This window comes from Kogia breviceps, chromosome 19 (genome assembly GCF_026419965.1).
Source record: "Kogia breviceps isolate mKogBre1 chromosome 19, mKogBre1 haplotype 1, whole genome shotgun sequence".
NCBI lineage: Eukaryota > Metazoa > Chordata > Mammalia > Artiodactyla > Physeteridae > Kogia > Kogia breviceps.
Genome location: NC_081328.1, coordinates 21,369,248 through 21,389,821, shown reverse-complemented (window position 1 = coordinate 21,389,821; position 20,574 = coordinate 21,369,248). Strand labels below are relative to the sequence as shown.

At 36.9% G+C, this 20,574-nt stretch overlaps 1 protein-coding gene across 2 annotated transcripts in view; it reads left to right on the top strand.

Annotated features, from left to right (window-relative positions):
• USP32 (ubiquitin specific peptidase 32) overlaps positions 1-20,574 on the top strand; it is a 193,569-nt gene that overhangs the window by 107,872 nt on the left and 65,123 nt on the right. For both annotated transcript variants that reach the window (XM_059047551.2, XM_059047552.2), the window contains exon 5: positions 4,809-4,968. In XM_059047551.2, the coding sequence (XP_058903534.1) occupies positions 4,809-4,968 (160 nt within the window). The remainder of the gene's footprint in view (positions 1-4,808; positions 4,969-20,574) is intronic.

Sequence of the window (20,574 nt, the reverse complement as noted above, 5' to 3'; positions counted from 1 at the left end):
GTCCAGGGATCAAACCCATGTCCCCTGCATTGGCAGATGGATTCTCAACCACTGCGCCACCATGGAAGCCCACGTGTGTGGTTCTAATATCTCTTTGGACTCTCTGGCTTTACCTTTAGCTTTTCATCACTCTGGCTTTAAGTTTCTTCTGTGTTGATAGCACCTGGAGATTTCCCTTTCTTGCTTTTGAACTTGGCTAAGCAGTTTTTGGTAGTAGTTATGGTGTTACATTTTACTCAGCATTTCTGTGTGTTTGGTGCAGAAGGATTGTCCTTCTGCATTTTTGGTTCTGAGTTATTGACTGGAAGTTGCTGTGATGGTATTTCAGTACCTCAAGACAAACTAGATCATTTTTTTCCCCCTAATAAAATTTGCTGACCAGAAAAAAAAACTGATCTAATCTTTACAGGCCTGATTACTTGAATTTTTCACAGAGCTGTCAAGTGCTTTGCTCATTTCCAGGGAGAATGTATATATATACATATATATATTATGTTTTCTAAATATTTTATTTATTTATTTGTTTATTTTGCCATGTTGGGTCTTAGTTGCGGCATACGGGATTTTTTGTTGAGGCATGCGGGCTTCTCTCTAGTTGTGGTGTGAGGGTTTTCTCTCTCTAGTTGTGGCACACAGGCCCCAGGACACATGGGCTCTGTAGTTTGTGGCACGTGGGCTCTAGATGAGACGCACAGCCTTAGTTGCCCCGCGGCATGTGGGGTCTTAGTTCCCTGACCAAGGATTGAACGGGCATCCTCTGCACTGGAAGACGGATTCTTTACCACTGGATACCAGGGAAGTCCCTATTTTTTTTTTTTCATTTTAATAAGGTTTATGCAGGCATTACCATTTTATAGATGGGGATTAAATGTGGTTAACCACCCAGTTCTCTTATAATTTAGGCACAATAGCAGGTACATATATTAGATAATAATTAGTGCTATAGGGAAAAATAAAGTAGACTACAGGGCATAGGTGGTGATGGGGAGGAGGTAGCCAAATGTAGGTATTTTGTATAGGATAGTTAGGAGAGGCTTATCAGAGAAAGATATTTGAACAAAGAATTTTAAGGAAGTGAGAGAGAAAACCCACGCGGATATCTAGGGAAAGCATTTTTCATGAAGAGAATATAGCAAAAGCCCTCAGGGGAAGTGTGCTTGACTTGTTCAAGGAACAAGAAGAGGTCAATTTAGCTGGAATGGAATGAGCAAGGGAATAGTAGGAAATGAAGCTACAGAGGTTGGGGGAGGGGGTGGGATGGGGTAGGGAGATTACACATGGCCCTGTAGGACAGTGTGTGTTCTTCAGCTTTCACCCTGAGTGAGATAGAAATCTTTAGACGTATTTGAGCAGGAAAATATATGAGTTTTTATTGCTGTTGTTTAATTACTTTTTTTTTTTTTTTTTTGGCTGTATTGGGTCTTCGTTGCTGTGCGCAGGCTGTCTCTAGTTGCAGCGAGCAAAGGCTACTCTTCGTTGCGATGCATGGGCTTCTGATTGTGGTGGCTTCTCTTGTTGAGGAGCACAGGCTTTAGGGCGCACAGGCTTCAGTAGTTGTGGCTCGCGGGCTCTAGAGCACAGGCTCAGTAGTTGTGAAACATGCACTTAGTTGCTCCGCAGCATGTGGGATCTTCCCGGACCAGGGCTCGAACCCGTGTCCCCTGCATTGGCAGGTGGATTCTTAACCACTGCGCCACCAGGGAAGTCCTAATTACATTTTAAACGTCATCATTTTGGCTCTTATGTAGAAAGTACACTGAACAGAGTCTGATTAACGTATCTGAATAATCCAGGGAAGAGGTCATGGTGTAACAGTGAGGTGACAAGACTTTTCAGATTCTGCCTTTATTTTGAAGGTGGAGTTGACAGGACCATTTCTTGTATTGATGATGGGCTGTGAATGAAAGAGAAAAGGATGATTAAGGTGTTTTGCTTGATTTAGTAAATGAATGGAGTTGCCATTAACTGAGATGGCTAATTCTATAGGAGAGGGAAGTTGGAGGTTTCAAAAGCAAGAGAAGTTTAAGACATAATTAGAGAATCATATTAGACATTCAGGTGGAGTTGTAACTGTGCTTTTTGACATATAAGTTGGAGTTCAGAGGAAAGGATTTGTCGGCTTATAGATGTGGATGAGGTCATCTAGGAGTGAATTAAGATAGAAAACGGATTGGAAGACTGAGTTCTGTACTCTGACATATGGCGAGATGATGAAGAAACAAAACAGGAGCCTAAGGAATAGCCTGTGAGGAGGAACAAAAGAGAATGGTATCCTAGAAGCCAAGTGATAAAAATGTTTCAAGAGGAAGGAGTATTTAACTACGTCAAATAAGCCAAAAGATCAAGTGAGTTGTCCTTTGATCATTGAGAAGTGATCATTAGATTTGGCAACGTGAAGGGTAGGTGATTGGTGTAGGTCCTGTGGAGTGAAAAAATCACTGGAGTCAGGATACTAGAAAGGAGTGTGTTCATAAGAGGAAATTGTGACAGGGAGAGTGGAATGCTTAAAATTACATTTATTGGAAAGAGAATGGTTATTATAATAAAAATATCAATATAAGACTATGGTAATAAATGGTTGGGTTAGTCTTGTATGAAGGACAAGATCTATGGAAGAGGGAGGATCAAAGAAATGAGAGACCTAGGTTTTGGGATACTCATGTGTATAGCTGTTTAAATCATTAGGTACTTAAGGTTGGTTAAAAAAAAAAAAACCCAAAACAAGACTGTAAATGGGCTAATTTTACCTAATTCAACTATTTGATGTATTTGTCTGCTGTAATTTCTGAGTAATGTGTATGATGTGATCCAGACCCTTGCTTTTCAAGTTACCATGTTTCAGTAACTTGAAATGAAGGAAATCCACATAGGAGTTATATTGATTTTTTCTTACTGAATTTTTTTGGTTGTTGATTCTCAAGGTGGAAATTCATATTTTACATTGTTCTTCAAAGATGTATCAGTTTCAGAAGTCTGTTTGTTTTTAATTGCCTTTTATAGTACTGGAAATATTTTTTCTAGACTGCTATTATGACAGTTTATAAAAGGAGACTTTCCCTTTAATTCCCTTATTTAGAGCCATGATTCAAAAACATAAAAAGTCAGGTTTGGCAGATGGAATTTTGGTGCTACCAGTTATATGGAGTGATCCCAATGGGCTAGTGGATTTCAGAGATTGTTTTATATTTCACTAAGTCGGCCAGGCAGTGAAGTGTATAGTTTAGGCATAGAGACTTTGGAGCCTTGACTACCCGGGTTCACTCCTATCTCTGCCATGGTATAACCTTGAATGCATAAGTTTTTGGAGCCTCAGTTTTCTCGTGTGTAAAATGGGGATAATAGTATCTCCTGTAGAGGGTTGCTTGAGGATTAAATGAATATAAAAATACTTAGAATGGTGCTTAGGGCATTGTAAATACTCAGTAAATATTACCTATATGTGAAGGTGGTAGAATAATCGGCAGCTTCTTTCTTTCTTAGTGGTACATGAAGGTGCATCTTATAAAAACAGCTTCACTGAAACCATTGAAACTACCACGTTCAACTGAATCTAAGATGCCATCGATTAATAAGATTCAACTGAATCTAAGATGCCATCGATTAATAAGATGTGCTTTTATGTATTATAAAGAACAAAAAACCTGCGAGTTACAGTTGAAGGGTATTATTGATCTTAAGACTTTTCCCAATGTCAGAGATGTTAACTTGTAAAAATGTGCATCAGCTTGTAGGGTTTATACTGCAAACTCTCTTTCTAGACTAAATGTGGGGTAGAGAAAGAACATGGCTGTGATTCTCTAAACATGTTGGCAATGTCCTCACATCCCTGCAGCAAGTCTGAATGCCATATTCTTCCATTTAGAAAAACAAGACTTCCAATGTTGTCTTGATTGCTTGGATTGCACTGTTACATGTTCTGAAACCATGAGGCTTAATCATGTTTCTATACTTAATAGGATGCTACTAACAATATAGAAATTATTTCTACCATAACTCTTTTAGGTTCTAAGTTATTTGTATCCCTTAGTATCTCCATCAGGATTAGAGTTGCTAGGCTCCTGAGTGTCATTCTTCATTGTATTTCTGTGTGGATTGCTTCTGCCTTTTTTCTCATAGAGACATCTGGCCCTCACTCTACCTGGGTCCTTTTGTCTTCCAGTCAAGGAGATTGACTTACACAGCCATATGATGTTCTTTCTTAGCCTGGATACTTTTTTTCTCCAGAGATTTAGCAAGACAAATACTTGGAAAGAAAGCAAAGAACTAGAAATCTCCTTGCTTCTTTTTGTATTCTAGTTGACTTGTGAATACATGTTTTCAGTGATGTCTTTTGGAGGAGGACTCCTGGATAGTTTAAAATTCGCCAATGAAATTTAAAAGAGTATTTAAATGCCATACATATTTAATTAAAATATGCTAATTCTGACCAATTGAAATGCTGAAGAAGAGGGATGAAGCAAGTGAAAAGTTGGTTTTATTAAATATTGAAAGAAGTTCAGTTTACTGATCTCAGGATATACCTTAGCAAATAAAATGTGACTTATTAGTAGAACTGCACTGCTTTAATGAATTGATGAAATAATTTGCAATTAGCATATAGATTTTATGCAAATGGAAGTTCTGAAGTACAATTATATTTGAAAACAGTTTTATTTCCAGGTATATAGCCTATAGTGATGTTTAGATAATTCTTCCTTTATAGATAGTAGAAGGGTAAATGTCAATTAAATGCAAATTTCAAGCTGTATAAGTTCCAAGTAGGTACCTTAAAGTTTGACTAAGCCTATGTTTTCTTGTTTTAATTTTAGGGCGAAAAGGTAAACTATGAAAAGTTTAGAAATTGGCTTCTTCTGAACAAAGATGCTTTTACCTTCTCTCGTTGGCTACTGTCTGGAGGTGTATATGTGACCCTCACTGATGATAGTGATACTCCCACTTTCTACCAAACTCTGGCTGGAGTCACGCATTGTAAGTAATGGCATTTCATTGTGTTCTGTTCACTTTTTAATACAATTCCCTGGTAATACGAGAATATGAGAATATGCCTATTATCAGAGGGGTTTTTTCTTCCAAAGTATAGTAAAATGGAATACTGGAGGCTTGAGTACATAGCTGAAAAGGAAAACTCTCTTTTTTGTCTACTCACTGAATACTTTTATACTCCAAATGTGTGGGGTGTTTTTTTTTTTTCCCCACACCAAGCAATTCTCCAAGTGCTCTATGGATACCAACTGGGTGTCCTGCATCTCAGTTCAGTCTGACACTGTCTACCTGGGGTTAGTACAGACCCCACAGGTTTAGGGCTCAGTCTCAAAAGACTGCCCCTCTGCTCCCCACTTCAGATGCCAAGTCCAGATTGTGACCTGTGCTTCTGACCAACCACCTATAAATGAGACTTCCCATGACCTCCTCCTTGGGTTTGATAATTTACTAGAACAGTTCACAGAACTTCAGGAAACAGTTACATTTACTGATTCATTATATAATAAAGGATATGTTGAAGGATACACATGAACAGCTGGATGAACAGATACATAGGGCAGGATCTGGAAGGGCCCCAAACACAGGAACTTCTGTCTCTGTGGAGCTATGATGCCCCAGTTCTTCTGGCATGTAGATGTGTGTACCAGTCTAGAAGCTCTCCAGACCCTGTGGTTTGGGGATTTTTGTGCAGGCTTATCACATAAGTATGGTTGATTATTAACTACATTTCTAGTTCATCTTCCCTCTCCAGAGAATGGGGAATGGGGCTGAAAGTTCCGAGTTTCTAATTACGGCTTAGTCTTTCTAGTGACCCGCCCCTTTCTAAGAGCTTACCAAAAGTCATCTCAGACATTAAAACAAAAGATTCTTATCACTCAGGAAATTACAGGAATTGGGTCAAAGAGCAAATATTAGCAGGAACCAGGGTCAATACTACTATTTCACAGTAGCCCTCTACTAATTGTCCTTAACCAAGCTGTATTAGTTTCCTAGGGCTGCTGTAACAAATTACCACAATCTGTAAACTGAAAAAACAGACATGTATTCTTTCACAGTTCTGGAAGCTGAAATCAAAGTGTTAACAGAGCCTTGTTCCCTCTGAAGGCCCTAGGGAAGAATCTTTCCTTGTCTCTCCCAACTTCTGGTGACCCCAGGCTTTGCTTGGCCTGTAGCAGCGTAACTCCAATCTCTGCCTCCATCTTCCCATGTCCTTCTCTCTGTGTGTGTCTATGTCCTCTCCTCTTCTTTTAAGGACACCAGTCATTGGATTTAGGGCCCAGTCTAAATTCAGGATGATTTTAACTCAAGGGCCTTAATTCATTACATCAGCAAAGACCCTATTTCCAATAAGGTCACATTCTGTGATTGCAGGTGATAATGAATTTTTGAGGGACAGTATTTAGTCCTCCACAGCACAGGCCTAAGTGTTAACTTCTACTGTTCTTCTTTCCTGTGGTTACAGAATTGTACCTACGCTGGACTTTTGCTTATGCTACTTCTTAACACTAGAATGAACGCCTTTTCCTTTTATTCTCCCTATAAGCCTTAGTCATCTTTGAAGGCTTAAATCACATGCTGCTTTGTTTTCATAAAACATTTTATTGCCTTCCTGTGAGAAATCATCTCTCCTTCCTCTGAACTCTCATAACACCTTTTTTGTACCCTTCTTGAATGAACTTATCACTTTTGTCCTTGTATTATAATTATTTATAGCATTCCATTTATTTGTACATGTCATCTCTCTTAAATCATAGAGAGTCTGTATTATTTTCTTATTCACCCTGTGTCAAGCCTTAAATAAGTATTTGTTGACTGAGTAGAGGACCTTGGGTATCAAGTGCTGTTTGTTTCTGTCTGTTCATTAAATTTATGAGTTGGCTACTAGTTATACACCAGCTACTTTCCCTCTCATTTTCATTCCATTGTCACCAGAAGTTCTGACAGATAAATTCTGGCATGAATAGGCAATGAATTTGATGTTCCTACTTTTCAGTGCCCCCGCCTTTATTTTTGATATGAAAGCCTTTAAAAAAAAATTGTTTTGTATAAAAAATTAGGGAATCTTTTTATACTTACTTTAAGCTCTGTCTAACTTACATTAATATTTAGGTTGTCAGTCATGTGGATATTCTGGTGAACTCTTGCTTTCGTTTGTGATTGTGTGGTAAATTATTTTTCTATTATTATTGGCTAAAGGTGTGATTACTTTCCTTGAATGGCTTATGTTACAGAAAAAATTATTCTGACATTTGTTAAAATGGAAAACAAGACTTTATTTAAGACTCTTGCAGTAGCATATTGCAGTAGGGGAGAGAGATTGGTCTTACCTCCAAATATTACAAGGACAAGTAATTTATAGCCAAGGAGCAAGGTGAGGGGGTCAGTGGAGAGAAAATTACTAAGAGGAATCATCAAGTGTAGGGGAATTCTTGCTAAAAGTAGGCTGAAGACTTATTCACTAAATATGAGGTATGAGGAACTTGATCAGATATCAAGAATAGGGGGATGATTTAGCAGGATTCTTTGCTAAGATTCAGCTGGGCAGGGCTTCCGTGTTGGTGCAGTGGTTAAGAGTCTGCCTGCCAATGCATGGGACATGGGTTCGAGCCCTGGTCCGGGAGGATCCCACGTGCCACGGAACAACTAAGCCCATGCGCCACAACTACTGAGCCTGCGTTCTAGAGCCCAGGAGCTACAACTTCTGAGTCTGTGCGCTGCAACTACTGAAGCCCACGTGCCCTAGAGCCCGTGCTCTGCAACAGGAGAAGCCACTACAATGAGAAGCCTGCACACCTCAGCAAAGAGTGGCCCCTGCTCACTGCAACTAGAGAAAGCTCGCGCGCAGCAACGAAGACCCAACGCAGCCAAAAATAAATAAATAAATAAATAAATTTATGGGGAAAAAAAAAAGATTCAGCTGGGCAGGCCAAAGACAGGATATGGGGGCCAACTTCAAGGCCTAGTAGAAAAGAGGACTCAAAGGAGTAGGACTAAAGTTTGGTCAAGGAGAGAGTCTTTATCAGTTGCTTAAAGTTAAATTAGTTCTGACATACTTTGCAAATGCAAATGCTACTTATTGCTTGTTTTTGAAAGCACTGTATTAAAGATTACAGATTTATTTAAATTTAATGAGTCAAAATATTTATCAAAATGTTAAAAATATTATCCCATTATATGGCTCCATTTTAATTTGAAAATGATCTTTTCTATTTATTTTTTTATCAAGTGGGAAGATTTTTGGATTTTTAATGGTATCTAAAAGTACAATGCCTTTGCCTTGTTAAAAAATATTTTTTCTTGAATTATTTAAAATATTAATGCAGGGCTTCCCTGGTGGCGCAGTGGTTGAGAGTCCATCTGCCGATGCAGGGGACAAGAGTTCGTGCCCTGGTCTGGGAAGATCCCACATGCCGAGGAGAGGCTGGGCCCGTGAGCCATGGCCGCTGAGCCTGCGCGTCCGGAGCCTGTGCTCCTCAACGGGAGAGGCCACAACAGTGAGAGGCCCGCGTACAGAAAAAAAAAAAAAAAAGAATTAATGCAGATGCATTGTTTCACCTGAAACAATGACCTAATTTCTAAACGGAGAGGTTTCTTCTTAGGGTCATTCTTTGTACCTGCTAATATCTCTGCAGCATTTTAGCACTATTGACCATTCAGTTTTCTTGAAATTCTCTTCTCCTTTGGTTTTGAAACATTGTCGTTTTCTAGCTTTTTATTATTTCTTTTGACTTTTCTTTACTGCTATCCTTTTTCTGTTTACTTTTTGAGTGTAAGTTATTTCTCATGGATCAGCCTTTAGCTCTATTCTATTCTTAAATGAATACATGCTTTGCTTCATTACAGCCTTTTTTTTTCTTTTGCATATCTTTGCAGGTGATACCTAGATGAAGTTTTCTGATCTTGAGGTATCTCTCAAACTGCATATTCATTTTAATAAATGCCTCCTGGATATATATTCTAACATCTTACTCTCATGTCTAAAACCAAATTTATTTTCCTCACTTCAGTCCATCTATAGGTTAAAAAAGCAAACAGCATATTCTTCTTCCTCTCTTTTCTTTTTTTTAAGTTGAAGTATAGTTGCTGTACAATATAATGTAAATTATGGGTGTATAATATAGTGATTCACAATTTTTAAAGGTTATACTCCATTTATAGTTATTTTAAATGTTGGCTGTATTCCCTGTGTTGTACAATATACCCTTGTAGCTTATTTTATACTTAATAGTTTGTACCTCTTTATTCCCCTACCTCTATATTGCCCCTCCCCACTTCCCTCTTCCCACAGGTAACCACTAGTTTGTTCTCTATGTCATCTGTGAGTCAGCTTTTTTTGTTGTTGTTATATTCACTATTTTGTTGTATTTTTTAGATTCCATGCCTCCTGTCTTTTCCATCTTGGTTACTAGTATCTGTAATTCTAGTAATCCAATTTGAGGTTACCTTTGACTTCTTTATCAAGCTTCATATTAGATCCTATCAATCTTTTTTTTTAATATATATAAATTTATTTATTTATTTATGGCTGTGTTGGGTCTTTGGTGCTGTGTGCAGGCTTTCTCTAGTTGCGGCGAGTGGGGGCTACTCTTTGTTGCAGTGAGTGGGGGCTACTCTTTGTTGCAGTGCACGGGCTTCTCATTGCGGTGGCTTCTCTTGTTGTGGAGCATGGGCTCTAGGCGCTCAGGCTTCAGTAGTTGTGGCACGTGGGCTCAGTAGTTGTGGCTTGCAGGCTCTAGAGCTCAGGCTCAGTAGTTGTGGCACACAGGTTTAGTTGCTCTGCAGCATGTGGGATCTTCCCGGGCCAGGGCTCGAACCCATGTGTCTTGCATTGGCAGGCAGATTCTTAACCACTGTGCCACCAGGGAAGCCCTAGATCCTAACAATCTTAACTCAGCCATATTTCTTACATCTTTCTTTGCTACTATCATCATTGTAATAGACTTCCTTATTTATCTGACTACATGTTAATGATAGGAAAGAATGAAAGACAAGTTTTCTGGTTTTGTTTTTTTAGTTTGTGTTTAAAAAAAACCAAAAACCATTCTTAATTTCCCTGCTTAGAAACCTTTGAAAATTCTTCATATTCTGTAGAATAAAGTTTTAAAATCCTTAGTATAACTCTAAAATCTCTTAGTTTATTATTCTTAATTTTCCATACCTGTTTCTCCTCACATATGTTCTCTGCTTCAACTGCAGAGCCCTGGTCAATATTCCATGACTATACCATGAACTTTTATAGCTACCCTATCTACCATTGCTCCTAATATTCCTTCATTTAAGAACACATTCCATCTTTCAGTTCTTGACAGTTGAAATACTTTGTCATCAAACCCAACTCAGATGCTGTCATGCCTTCTCCATTTTTCTGCAGTTTGAATTAATCACTTTTCTCTTTGCATTCCTGCACACTTAACATTTCAGTTAAAGCAATTAAGGTGCTTTTTGCCTTACCTTAGAGTCAGTCAGTTGGAAATGCCTTTGTTTTTCATCAGAAGTTACAAGTCCCTTGAGGACAAGGCTTATATCCTATTCATCTACATTCTAAGTACTGATTTAAACATTTGATTTCCCCTGGAGTGAGCAGGAAGAATATGTTGTTTTAGGATTGTAGGACTAAACCCATAGGAGGGAGAAGGACCAAGATAAATCATCATGTTTGAATAAGGTTTAACAGCTTCATAGTATGTGAGTGTTCATATAAAGACATACATTTTTAGGGTGAAAATGAATTATATTTGTAAATTTAAGGAACTGTTTAAGGTTGCAAAGTTACTTGTTCTTAGATCTTACCTTTAAAATTTTTGGTTAGATAAATTATGTGAGCTGTAGAAAATTAACTTACTTCAAATACTATAGAGAATAAGCTATCTGGGCTTCCCTGGTGGTGCAGTGGTTGAGAATCCGCCTGCCGATGCAGGAGACACGGGTTCGTGCCCTGGTCCGGGAAGATCCCACATGCCGCGGAGCAACTAAGCCCGTGAGCCATGGCCGCTGGGCCTGCGCGTCCGGAGCCTGTGCTCCGCAACGGGAGAGGCCACAATAGTGAGAGGCCCGCATACAGCAAAAAAAAAAAAAAAAAAAAAAAAAAAAAAAAAAAAAAAGAGAATAAGCTATCTGAACTAATTACCTTCTCTGCTCCTATAATGCACCCATTGGTTTCCTTGGTGGCCATAGAAGTAAATTGGTAGTGTGTGGTTAAAAACTTGAAGAAATAAACTATGCTTTCAGTTTCTCCGTTATCTATAACATTTTTAATTGCTGCTCTCTTGGCTGAATTTTGTTGTATCCTTTTTTCTTGTAAGAGGAATACACTAAAATAAAAAGTTAATCAACTATTAAACCACTATTGTATATTGGTAGTTAATAGCCTTTATTGAGCTTCAGAATTATTTGAAGAGGGTACTAAAAGTGCAGGTTACTGGTTCTGTCTTCAAAGATTTTTATCAGTGGTCCCTAGGACTCTGTACTTTTAATAGATATACAGGGTAATTCTGATGTAGATGGACCATGAACTATATTTTGAGAAATAATACTCATGTCGTATTTAGGAGTTCTTTGGACTCTGAGTCAGACACTCTGGCCCTGCTACTTATTATTCACGTAGCTGTGGGAAATTTAATCTCTATGAACTTCTTTTTTCATCTGGAAAACAGAGATAATGATACAACTGTACCTCATAGATGTGTTGTAAGGAATGTGGGAAAGGAAAAGTATTTTCCTCTACTTATCTTGGTTTCATTGGGTGGGACCCTTTAAATTAGACTAACAAAAGACAGATAACAAGAAAAAAAATAAGCTTACTTTCTTACTATTGATACTTAACTAACTTACTTATGTACCAGAACTTTCAGTGATGAGTAACTCAAAGGGGTGGTTAGAGCTTGAGCTTATATAGCATCATCTTAGCAAAAAGGAATAATTTTATGGAGATGTGACAAGACAAAAGAAAAGGACTTTGAGCTGCTAGGGATGACACATTGTGGGAAGGCAGATACATGGAAAAACTGTTGATTGATATGACTGCTTAATAAGGTTTGTTATGTAGATTCTTTCCTTTGGTGCTATCTCCAGGTTGATAAGTATCTAGAGTGGTCTCTGGTGATTAACTTCTATCCTTCCTGGTAGAAGGGCAGGTAAGACATCTTTATAAATTAGGCTAATAGGGGGAGCTGGAGAGCTTTTTTGGGTATCAGCTTCTTCTCAATTGCCTTCAACTCAAAATAACCCTTATGCTAAAGTGGCATGTTTGGGGTGGTATATGGTGCTACCCTTCAGGAATACATGAGATAGTACCTTTTTTAAGGGACTCAGCATTATGCCTGGTATAGAATAGGTAGGTGCTTTACAATGAATATGCATCCTCTTTTTTTTTTTTTTTTTTGGCTGGGCTGTGCCTGCGCTGCATGAGGGATCTTAGTTCCCTGACCAGGGATCAAACCCGTGCCCCCTGCAGTGGAAGCATGGAGTGCTAACCACTGGATCATCAAGGAATTCCCTGCATCCTTTTGTATTAGTGAACACTTGGCTTGGGAATGTCAGTGAGCTTCATCCCACTTTCTCCAGAGAGTAATTGTTTTGGGAGCAAGCAGTTTTCTAAGAGAGGACTGTAGATCAGTACAAAAATTAACTCATCCATGTCTGTGGGAAAAAAGTGTTTTTCTTATGAGTTTGCTTTCTTTTATTTTAGAATTTATAAAAATAAAAAACAGAAATAAACTAGTACAACAGACAACTCATTTGCTGCTGGCTTCAGCAAATGGCTCCTTTCTTAGTGGGCTTTCCTATGAAAGCATTATGACAAAGTCAGAATTACTGCTAAATTTCTTACAGAAATTCTAACATGGGTAGGTTTACATTCTCATGTCTGTGATTTATCATATTATTTATAAATTCTCAGCTTCTGTGGATGTCTTTGCAGGCTCACTCAAAGAATATTTGGTATATTAAACTTTTCAAATAATGTGTCAGGAACGTAGAAATGTGGGATTAAAATAGAGAATGTTATTAACTGATTTATAAGTAAACAGAAAATATTTATTTTAAAGCATCACTGACTCCATTTAAATTTGTGTAATGACCCAAGGTATCTAGGAAACAAAAAGGAGTTATAATTTTTCACTTGTAAATAACATTTATGTTAGAGTGCAGATGCCTTTAATTACTTTTTCACATATGATTATAAAGTAAAATTTGAAGTCACAGTAAGTTGAACATACTGCCATTTTTAATCAAATTTTTTCTCTTTCGTGTAAATCACAAATGAAACTGGGGCGCTATTTGTATTCATTACAGAGTTAGAATAACTAACTGATTTGATTTACACAAGATTTTAGATTTTGTCATGGCCAGTACAGTTTTTAGAGCTTCAGATTCCAAACTATTGTTACCTTACCTTTTATTTAAGTTTAAGAAATTGAATTAGAACTTTTTTTTGGCTGCACCGCCTTGCAGGATCTTAGTTCTCCAACCAAGAATTGAACCCGGGCCCTCAGTAGTGAAAGCACTGAGTTCTCTAACCACTGGACCTCCAGGAAATTCCCTGAATTAGAACGTTAGCCAAAAGTCCAAGTTTTTATGCTTGAGTAGATCTTAATCAGATTTTTATCAAGACTGATATATTTTTCTTTTATAATTTGCTGTTTAAATACCTAAGATTAGATTTCCTAAAAAGATTGTTTTTGTCAAATATATAGTGTTTTTAATGGCAAGTTAATTTTTAAACATTTTGATATTCAGAATCAGAGAACATATATAGAGAATATAAACATGTTCTATATAGTTAAATGTTTGAAATAGTTTGGTACAAGTTTATTATTATTGATATCTGAAAGAAAATTCTACTAGTAACTAGTCATTTGGCTTTTTCTTGTAATAGCCTTTCCTCACCCATTTTGTTCATGGTTATTTAGCACCACATAGTGTTGGAATTTGGAGCCACGGACTATAAACTCAAAATGTAATTTGTTTTAATCAGCTTTTTACAAATTTAGTTCAGTGTATCAAATCCCCTACTATTGTACATGCATAGTCCTATCCAATCACAGTCTGGCATCTCTCTGCTTGAGTTTGAAGGCTCATCCTTTAGATGCTAACCTTTGAAATATCTACATTCTAACCGAACTGTCTACTAATTCTAGGTTGAACTGCCATCTTTAACACTCTTTTTTTGTCACTCACTGGAAAATAAAGTTCTCTCTTGTTTTTTGTCTTTTATCTTGTGTCCATAGCATAAATCCTTCTATAGGTTATCCTCTTCCTTTTTTTTGAATTATAGCAGAATACAGTGGTTATTCTTTTTGTTTTTCTGTCTTATCACTACCTGTTTTTCCTAGAGACTTTTACACATGTTTTTTTACTTCTGCTTGCAATATCCTTCTTCTGCCACACTCGTTTTCCTTTCCCTGGTCAACCCTTAGATGTTCTGTGTGTACCTCTTTAAATATCAAGACTTCTAGGGCCTCACTGCTTATGTGCTCCCTGAAAACCCTGTGTCTCTGTTCCTTCATTGTACTTTCCACACTGGATTAAAATGACCCATTTTCTCTTCTATTTGAATCTAAACATAATTAGTTTGTTCACAATCATGTCTATAATTTTTAGTGCAATGTCAGGCACATAAAATGTTTTTATTGAATGTTTGTAGAATATTAAATGTTCTTGACTATAGCTCCTGTACTTTTTTTTTTCCCCAAAAAAATGCTTTGGAAGGTTCCAATTTACCACATACAGATTGAGCCCTTACTAAAGGAGGCACTACACTCCTTGTACATTATCTCATTTAATCCTTGTGCCACCTCTGAAGTTCATTTTATCTCCATTCTAAAAATGAGGAAACCACAGCTACAAGAAGTTAAAGAAACTTTCTCAAGATTAAATGGCTAATACGTGCCAAAATTGGGATGTTTGAACCCCAGAGTGCATGCTTAGTATCATTTTAGGATTTGAAGACAGTTTATTGACACACAGTCATTTTTTTTCTTTACTCTTTCATGAGCAGCTTGTAATTGCAGGTAAAAGGAGGTGGTCATGTGATAGTTGTGGTTGTGGTGAGCCATCTTCCTCAGAATCACTTCAGACAATCTTACAGCTTCACTTTTCCAATTTCCTTTTTTTCCCCCTTGGGATACCTTCAAATGATTATTATTTTAAATTTCTCTTTAATAATTAACTTCATTTGATCCAGGCAAGGTCACTGAATGATTCCCCATTTACCACCAGTGAAACAGGTAATTGGAAGAACTAAGATTTTTTTTTCCTCTTGGTACGCGGGCCTCTCACTGTCGTGGCCCCTCCCGTTGCAGAGCACCGGCTGCTCCGGACGCACAGGCTCAGCGGCCATGCCTCACGGGCCCACCCGCTCCGCGGCGTGTGGGATCCTCCCAGACCGGGGCACGAACCCGTGTCCCCCGCATCGGCAGGCGGACTCCCAACCACTGCGCCACCAGGGATGCCCAAGAACTAAGATTTTAAGAACTATGTTTTAAGAACTAATTGAGAGTTTTTTTCCTTAATGATGATCATCTTTTCATAGAGTTTAGCTATATTATTTGGAAGAAAATATGTGTGCTCTTTCTTGTAAATATGTTTTTTAGAGTTTCCCTAAAATGTATCATAAGCGTGATTTCTTTTAAATAGTAGAATCTGGATTCTGAGGTAATTAATGTAGTATTTTGGGCTAATTTTAGGGCCATTGAACTCATTTTGATGGGTTTTCTTTTCTTATCTAACTCAAATGCTTTATTTTAGCATTTATTATCTCAACTAAAAATATGCATATTATTATATTCCCTTGCCACATTTTAGTTGGCAATGTTAAAAACTCCTTTCAGTAAGAGAAAAGTACTTCAGTGATTCTTAGGCCATAAACTGCTTAGTAAATCTGCATGTCCCTCCTTCATTATCCTCTTATCTGGTTGTAAATGATGTAAGGCTTAAATAGATCACAGAAGGTCATTGCTTTTGAGAACAGGTTACTTCCTCAGAAATGTTAAAGAACTGTGTTACTGTTTGAAAATACTTGGATATTTTGCTTGGCTTTGTTTTTGTTTTTAAATAAGAATCCAATTCTGTCATTAAAGAGCAATTTCTGCAGCTGGAGCCTCCGGTAAGGTGGACTTGATTAGGATGGCCCAAAGGGCAGGCCAGGAACTATTTAGAATGTTGGGAATATAGTATGCTGCTGTTGTGAACCAGAAAAAGTTATACCAATAGGTGGGTGATAAATTCATTCCCATTTAGCTAGTAAAGTATAAGTTTTGATATTTATTTATGAATTACAAATAGAATAATACTGCAGTTGTTAATCTCTAACTTCTTTAAGTGAAAATAAGGTTAGTTATCTTTCCTCTTCTCAGCAATTCAGCTGCCAACTCATGTAAAATGTCTGGGTAATGATAATATATATAATTTACTTTAGCATGCTTTTGCAAATATTTGATTAACAAATTACAGTCTATAGCTATAAATGAACAGATCACATAAACTTAAAAGGGAGCTGTAGCCATAACCAATCTGATCATTTTTGTCTTCTAAATATGTTCTACTTACTTGTCTTTCCACATTTCTACTTCAACCAAAAAAAATTGTTTTTTTTAGGGAGATTAATGAGCTTAGTTTTCAAAGGTAAAAACATTTGGGAGCAAGTTGATGTGAATTTTCTGTGTTCTAATTTAGTGTATTAATTAAATACCAACTGATCAGAAGTACTCATTGAATACCCATTATATGCTCAGTACCTAGATGTATAAAAATGAGAACATAGTTTCTGTCTTCCACTTTTGGTTTCAGTGTCAGATTTTTTTAATCTGCAGATCTACTACTTGGAATAAAATTTAGAATTTGAGAAAACTGTTTCTCTGGAGAAACAGAAGAGATTTCTCTTTCTTCCTTTCACATCATAAATGGAGTAAACAGACATCTTATTTAGGAAAATGAGGCAGTAATGCTCAATTTATATATCAAACTCCTGTGATTACTCTCCCTATTGCTAAAATTTTAAATTATTCCTCTTAAATAAATTCAGTCATCTGGGTATTTGAAGTTGATACTTCTGTTTTAAAAAAACAAACATGAAAACTATGCGAATTCGCTGGTGGGCCAGTGGTTAAGACTCGGCACTTTCACTGCAGTGGCCCATGTTCAAACCCTGGTCAGGGAACTAAAATCCCTCAAGCTGCACAGCACAGCCAAAAAAACTTTAAAAAAAAGAAAGAAAGAAAAACCAAAACTGCTAAGGAATAGAGTAAGAATGAATGCTTTGAAATCACTAGAAATTTAAAATACATTGTTCTTGTCTTGCCAGGTAACTTGTAAGCTACTTGTCCATTAAAAAAATATTTCTGGAGTGCTCAAAATATACCAGATATTATTCTAAGTTTTAGATTATAGCAATGAATAAAATAGACCAAAAAGCCTGCCTACAAGGAGCATATGTTCTAGTTGGAGGAAACAATAAACAAAACAAATAAGTCTTAGAGAACAAAGTAAAGCAGGGAAGAGGGATGGAGGAGCATCATTGGATGGGGTGCAGTTTAGAAGATCCGAGAATGTGACATCGAGTAAAGATCTGAAAGAGTTGTAATAGCCACGCAGGTATCTTGAGAGAAGAGTGTTAAAAAAGTTTTGAAGCAGAGAAGTAGCATGATTTCTGCTTAAGTTTTTCTTTTGAAATGATGTTTTTATTCTTAGTGAAATTAACTCCTCCCCCTTTTTATGAATTGTCTGTCTTATACTTGTTAATTTATGATAGTCTTAATGCTTTTTATTTCCATATATTGATGATTTAAACTCACTTCTGTTCTTAGCTGCCCACTAGGCTATTCTTAACTCAGCAGTCAAGAGTGATCCTGTAGGTTGGATCATGTCACTCCTCTGCTTTGGATCCTCCAGTGGTTCACAATTTCACTTAAAATCAAAGTCCTTACAGCGGCCTATATAATCTGACCCCCATTTTCTTACTGACTTTTATTTTTAGATATTTGTTTCTTGTGGGAAAATTGCTATTATTGTTATGCTTTTTCTCTTATATATTTTCTTACATGTTATTAATGTGATATAGGAAAAGCATTGATTTTTATATATTTATTTTATATCTCTACAGGTTTTTAAACTCAATTATAATTTTTAAATGTTTTCTCTTTGAGCTTTTTGGAATGCATTCTACTTATATGCAAATAATAACCTTGCTTATTTTCTAACATTATACTTCATATTCGTATCTTATTGCTTGGTGAAAATTTTCAGAATCATGTTAAATAACAGGGGAAGGGTTCTACTTTAGGTTGGGAAGTCGAAGGACATGAAGGATCTTCACTCCCACTTTAATAACTTGAAATCACTACATAAACCAAACAATCATAATCTTTAAAGCCACTGAAGACATATCAATACAAAGAAATCTTAAAAAACAAAACAAAACTGAACTCCAGATGGACAAGTGCTTCCTAGGTAATCAAAGGATATAAAGGTGCTTTCATTTCTGAGGCCAGAGGCTGAGATTGGGGCTAAGGCTGCCAGAACAGTGAGCCTGCCTGAGGACAGTCTTTGCTGGGATAAGGAGAAGCCAGCCAAACTTTGAAAAACCCATTTCAGATTTAAATCTGAAGGAACCGCAAGTGCAAAGATAATCATCTCCACCCCGTAATTCTGCCCTGTGGAAATTTTGCTGAGTCTGGGGTTAGGCAGTTTCATGAGCTCAGAATTTTGAAGTCTCAAAATCTTGAAGGTTGCAGTCTCAAGGCTCTGTGGTCCTGAGCTGCTGTCATTTTATGGAGTTGCAGTCTTCAAGTCCTGTGGTTATGCAGTTTCAACACAGGGATTGACAAACATTTTCTTTAAAAGGCAAATAGTTAATATTTCAGACTTGTAGGCCATATGGCTCTTTGTTACAATTACTCAACTCTGCCATTGTAACACATTAGCAACCATAAACTATATGTAAGTAAATGGCATTGTTGTGTTCTAATAAAACATTATTTATACAAACATGTATGCAGCCTTCATGCAGTCTGGAGTTTATAGATCTCCAAGTTCAAAAACTAGCAGTTTCTGAGCTCTCCTAAATAGAAATCTGAGCTCACCTTCAGAACATTTGAACTAGAGGTAAACTTAGTCTAACCAAAGCTGCAACTAAACTTCTATCCAAAATCTGTCATGATTAATGATATCAGATGGACATTATGGACTGGGTGTTTCCTCTTTTCATCATTGCTGTGTAGATTCTGATTTCCATCTGGTATCATTCAATTTAGTCTGAAGAACATCCTTTAACATTCCTTTTGGTACCATTCTGCTACTGATGAATTCTCTCAGCTTTTGTTTGTCCAAAAAGTACTTTATTTTGCCTTTGTTTTTGAAGGATATTTTCATAGGATATAGAATTTGAGATTAACAGTTTGGTTTTTTTTCTCCTTTCAAACCCCTTTCCCCCCCCATTAATCTTCTGGCTCCCTTGTTTCTGGAGAGAAATCATTGCTTATCTTAGTTCCTGTGTTTGTAATGTATTTTTTCTCCCCTCTCGTGCTACTTTTAAGATTTTTACTTTATCAGCAATTGGATCGTGTCTTGCCTTGGTTTGGTTTTCCTTGAATTTTTCTTGCACAAGTTTCACTGAACTTCTGGATCTATGGGATTATGGTTTTAATCAAATTTGAACAGCTGTTATTTGTTTTAAATATTATCTGCCCACTCTTTTTGGGACCCCAGTAACATGTATGCTATACTTTTGATATTATCTTTACAGGTCACTAAGAGTCTACTAATTTTTTCAGTCTTTTTTTTCTTGTTATACTTCCATTTGGATAGTTTCTATTGCTCAGTCTTCAGGTTCACTGACCTTTCCTCTGTATTTTTTAATCTGCAGTTAATCTCCCATGAATTTTTAAAATTTCAAGTACAGTTGACCTTCCATATCCACAGATTTCACATCCACAGATTCAACCAATTGGGGATTGACAATATTTGAAAAAAAATTTTTTCCAGAAAGCTCCAAAAAACAAAACTTGAATTTGCCACGCACCAGCAACTGTTTATATAGCATTTACATTTTATTAGGTATTATAAGTAATCTAGAGATGAGTTAAACTATACAGGAGGATGTGTGTTGGTTATATGCAAATACTACACCATTTTATATAAGGGCCTTGAGCGTCCTTGGATTTTGGTATCCACGGGGGTTTTGGAACCAATCTCCTGTGGATACCAAGGGATGATTGTATTGTACTCATCATCTCTGGTAGTTTCATTTAGTACTTTTTTTTTTAATAGTTTCCATTTCTCTTTTCAATATAGTCACGGTTTTCCTTAAATTCTGGAGATATTTATAATGTATGTTTTAAAGCCTTGTCTGCTAATTCCATCATCTCTGTTTCTTCTATGACTTTTTCTATTGACTGGTTTTTATCCTGGTTTTGGATCACTTTTTCCTGCTGTTTTATGTACATATATATATATTTGGATGCTAGACATTATGAATGTTATATGGCTAATGGATTCTGTTGTCATCCTTTAAAATAGGAAGTTTGTGGGCTTCCCTGGTGGCACAGTGGTTGAAAGTCCGCCTGCCAATGCAGGGGACACGGGTTTGTGCCCTGG